This window comes from Salvia splendens, chromosome 4 (assembly GCF_004379255.2).
Source record: "Salvia splendens isolate huo1 chromosome 4, SspV2, whole genome shotgun sequence".
NCBI classification, from domain to species: domain Eukaryota; kingdom Viridiplantae; phylum Streptophyta; class Magnoliopsida; order Lamiales; family Lamiaceae; genus Salvia; species Salvia splendens.
The window spans coordinates 21,965,370-21,970,442 of NC_056035.1; the positions used below are offsets into that span (position 1 = coordinate 21,965,370).

Below are 5,073 nucleotides of genomic sequence, written 5' to 3' on the forward strand. Positions count from 1 at the left end.
GTTGGTGAATGAATCGGAGGTTTGAATTTGGTTTTGTAGCTTGATTGTGAAAAAGTTTAAATTCGGTGTTGATCGGAGTAGATCTGTTAAATCAGAAGTTATGGAGACGAATCGAGTTATGGTTGGCTTCAGATTGCTTGGATCTGAAGTGGATTAAGCGTTCGACGTGAGATCTGAGCAGAGTTGATTTATTTTGATGCCTAGTCTTCGTGTTTTCATTTCGCTTCGTCTAGTATATGTAGATCTGAGTTATTTCGGTTTATTGTAAGTTTTCGACGACCAAACTTTTACATTCTGTTCGAATCTGGGAATGTGCTCTGTTTCCTTCATCTTCGTGTTTAATTCCGTTGAAGAAATGCATGCCGTTGTGAGTTGAATGCTCAGTTAGTTATTTGCAGCTTTTCTGTCGTACTTGCTATTTCTGGGTCTTGGTCCCCACTGTTGGTTGGTCTCTGCCTAGCTAAATTAAGTAGTCGTTTACACGGTCTAGGAAGTAAGCTTAATATACCGAAGTCTTGATGATGTTTGATCTCAGCATGTTTACAGTTTCCTAGGTCTAGCGTTTATATTTCCTGCCTAGGTCTAGTAGTAGTTATACCTCAGCCCTGTTTGCGTGGCAGCAGCCGCTTAGTCAAGAGTCTCTAAATGCTCTCTTACGTGTCCATCTTCGTGGGATCGACCCCTGCTTCTCTATACTAATTTATAGTATTCAGGTTGAGGGATCTTTGAAGGGGAATTTTGTGTGTACAACGACAGAGTATTCTGAGTTACATTGAGTTCCTAGACCAAGTGATCTAGTGGATTTATAGGACTTGGTGTCTCGACCTCACAACATATAAACACACGCTACTCTAAACTCGCGACTTCAGTGAGATATGAAAGTGAAGATCTATGTTGGGAGAACATGCAGAATCCGAGTAATGAAAGGTATGCATTTAAATGTTATATTCGCATATACCCAATTACATATACAAATTTCTATGAGTACTTACTAGGAAACTGTTGCCACTCTCAAGGAAATAAATATCAGATCGATTGGTATTGTGTTTGAATCGGCTGCTATTGTTGAAGAGGTTTGTTACTGCTAGCATAATTTACTTGGTGTTGTATTTAAATTGTTTTGCTATTGCTATATGGGGCATGTTCTTGCAAAGGTGCTACCAGGAAAAGAGAAGACCAACGGAGGAAACATGGTGATGAGGCTGCAAGGGATGGTATAGCTGGAAAAGAGTAGACCGACGAAGGAAACACAGTGATTAGAACTAATCATTTTAGTACTAGTATTGTTTTTACAGAAGTAAAAGATGACCAACACTTGTGTTTAGTTTGTGTGTTTAAACACATTTGATTTGGTGTAATATGATTTGATACTTTGGATATTATTACAATTTTCCATATTATTTGAATGAGTTAGTTTATTAAATTTTGTTGAATAATAAAAAATAATTTGATAAATTTTGTAAATTGAAAGAAAAAATGTAAATAATTAGTATTTAAATGATTGAAACATAATTTATAAATATTTGAAGGATAAAAATATAAATTATAGAGATTTGTATGAGAAAAAAGTAAATAGAATAAAATTAGGGTCAAATTGTAATAATAAATATTTATTGGGGTATTTTGTAAATTTTCGTTCAGAAGTTAGTGTAGTTTAAGAATATATATTGTGGCATTTTCAAGTGACATTACACGCCATGTTTCATGGCACTCTTCGAGTGCAATAATACACAATCTATTCTTACACCTAACCTCTTACTACAAGTACCCACTGATGCACTTGCATCAAGTGCCATTATAGATGAAGTGTCAGCACAGTAATATTCTAGTGACAATTTTAAGTGCCATTACAAGCCAATTTTCTAGTAGTGAAGTCGGCATACTACGACTCGACGAAACGCGAAAACGCGCGAACAAATAACCTTGGGATATAAATTCTTGGCATGATGCTACTTACATACCTAAGTCTTTTGATATATAACCATCTTCATAGGCATCATGTTCTCAGCATATTTTTTTGAAGCTTAAACCCCATTGTTTCCTTCTATCCTTGGACTGATGCTGAGTTTTCTTTGTTTTTCCCTTTAGATGGTCCATCATTACTATGCCCCGATGGATAATCGCTACTCCAGCAATAGGGACCACCCAGTTGAGCGCTACCAAGACTATGAGTGGGATGGGAAGCGCTTCCTTATGTCCTACGTCACCGAATTTTACGATAGATGGATGAACGCCTATGCGTATGGGGGAGTCACCCATCACGAGGGGATCCAAAAGCTCATCCACACTCTACCACCTCCTTGGAGCGAGTGGACCGCTCAGGCATCTCAGTTTTTCATATGGTATAGCCCGCCCGAATACACCGCGCGGGGGGATTTGGTTGGCCTTATAAAGGTGCTACTTCCGGCCATGATAGCTGCATTTGACGGACCGCCACGTGACCCACCTCCACATATCTATCCGCCGATTCAAGCCCGCATGCGGAAGAATCGCTGCGACAAGGAGCCACATGTCTCCCGTGTTCCTAAGAGAATGAGACTCGGGATGCGTATCTCAACCCCTCTAAGAATAGACAGAGAGGTCGATGGGATGCTCGGGATGACCCCTCCACTCGTAGGTGCCGAGGAGGAAAGTGAGGAGGAGGAGGACCCAAATGAAGAAGGTGTTGGAGAAACCGAAGGGAAAGAGGATGGGGGTGGAAAGGATTAGACATGATGGTTCTAGAATACCTTATTATGATGTCCCACGTTTTGATACTTTACCATTTTGCTTGACTTTGGCATTTGTTTTTCCATGTTGTTTTACCCTTTTGTTTTCATCATGATGGAACTAAGACCTATTGGAGGCGACGTTTGATAATTCTATGGAAATTTTGTCTTTGCTATCCTATTGTGCAATGTTTTGGTACCATTCCTTATTATCTAATTGTGCGATTTCCTTTTGCTAACTTGTGGCGCAATTACCTTTCGCTATACGGTATTGTAATTGTCCTTTTCCCAATTGCACAATTTACCTTTGACATACTACCTTTGCTACTCGATTGTACAATTGCTTCCTGCCATAAGTTGAAATCATCCTAACTATTCCATTATGCAAACTGTCTTTTGCTATTTGATTAAACAATCATACACTACCATATTATCGTTGTCTTTTACGTTCTATTGAATACTTGTGATTTGCCATTCTATTGTACAAATTGTCTCCTATTACACTATTGAACTATTACCTTCTATTATTCTGAGGAGCAGTCCCTCTTTTGCCATCTTGTGACACAATTGCCTCTTGCTATGCTACTCTGCAATTACTCTCTTGCTATCACTTTGTACAGTTGTATTTCGATACCCTGTTTGCAAAAGCTCCTCATCATTCTATGATGCAATTGTCCCTTGCTCCCCACTTTTCAACCATACCACATAACCATTCTTGGGATTTCATGCAATAATAATTCTTGTGATAATAAATCAGAATGCCGCCAAGACGTAACATAAGGCGTGAGAACCCGGAACCTACCACTCAGACGGTAGAAGAAAGTGTGACACAACCCATCCCTTCGCCACCACCTCCTCCACCTCTGGTCGACCGTGAGATCGTGAAGTTGTTCTTAGGTCAGAAACCTCCCGTCTTTGATGGAATGGGAGAGCCGGCCAGGGCCGAATCATGGATGCGCTCAGTGAAACCCATTTTCGCAATCCTGGGGTGCAACGATAGAGAACGGTTAACCTGTGTGACCTATCAACTAACCGAGGCCGCCGACTTCTGGTGGGATACCCGGATGAAGACAATGCCCCGAGAGCAAGCAGCGGGGATGACTTGGGTAGGTTTCAAGACCGAGATATACAATAAGTATGTACCCAAAAGCTATCGGAAGGAGAAGGCGTCCGAATTCTACAATCTGACCCAAGGACGCATGACTGTGACCGAGTACGATCGTGCGCTCAGCAGCATTACTCGATACGCACTTGATCAGGACGATACAGACGAAAAGCTGGCCGAAAAGTTCCGTGGAGGACTAAGGCCTGAGATAAGGATGTAGTTGGCTAGTCGTGGGAAACTACCCTACGCGGAAGCTTTGGCCCTTGCACTAGACATTGAGGCAGCTATGTCCCATGTGAGGGTGAAGGATAACACCGCTTTGGCACCACCTCCACCACACCACTCCCAAGAGAAGAGGAAGTGGGAGGGAAACAGAATCCCATATGACAACAAGAGGTATCAGCACACCTAGAACCAACCGCGGTATGGGGGAGGGCAAAACTCATCTAACCAGAGAGGCGACTTCCGACCCAAGCCACCCCAATGCAACGTGTGCTCCAAGTACCACTTTGGAGAGTGTAGAATCCAGAGCACCACTAAGTGCTTTAACTGTGGGGGAACCGACCACTTCTCTAGAGAGTGTACGAGTAAGAGGGGGGCAATGGAGTCGAGGCAGAACACTCAAGGACCCCGCATGCAGCCAAGGGCGCCGCAAATAGAGTCAAGGGGAAATTGTGATCAACCTCCTCGACAGCAACAACCATATCGCCCAAGACTTCCTCCTCAGGCTAGAGCATATGCCTTGAGTCGGAGACAACCAAAGATAGAACAAGGGAATCAAGAGAACGGAAACTTGACAGGTATGGGCAAAATCCTCGACACTCCTATCGTTGTGTTGTTTGATACGGGCGCATCTCATTCATTCATATCTGACTTGTGTGTGGATACTTTGAGCTTGCCTGTTAGCAAATCCGAACATAAGATGGTAGTGTCTTCACCAGTGGGTGGGACAATAGAAATCTCACGAACATGTCCGAACGTAGAAATTGTTATGGGAGGCCTTAAGATAGTCGCCCATGATCTGCAAGTTATGGCGATCGGAGACTTTGACGTAATTTTAGGAATGGATTGGTTGACCTCGAATTTTGTGACGATTCGTTGTAAGGAGAGACAAATATCTCTACAAGCCCCAGGCAAGGAACCCACCATATACCATGGAATCTTGATGAACCGGCGAACCTCTATCATCTCCGCGCTCCAAGCTAGTACGATGGTGAGGAAAGGACGTCCTGCTTATCTTGTGTATCTACAAGGAGAGGA

General features: G+C 42.5%; 1 protein-coding gene across 1 annotated transcript; it reads left to right on the forward strand.

Annotated features, from left to right (window-relative positions):
* The first annotated feature begins 3,466 nt into the window (after positions 1–3,466).
* On the forward strand, positions 3,467–4,033 carry LOC121800831. Its single transcript, XM_042200330.1, has one exon. The coding sequence runs from the start codon at positions 3,467–3,469 to the stop codon at positions 4,031–4,033; it is 567 nt and encodes a 188-aa protein (XP_042056264.1).
* Positions 4,034–5,073: the final 1,040 nt, after the last annotated feature.

Excerpts from the sequence above, each read along its gene's own strand:
- LOC121800831 (XM_042200330.1), top strand. The coding sequence starts at position 3,467 with ATGCCGCCAAGACGTAACATAAGGCGTGAGAACCCGGAACCTACCACT.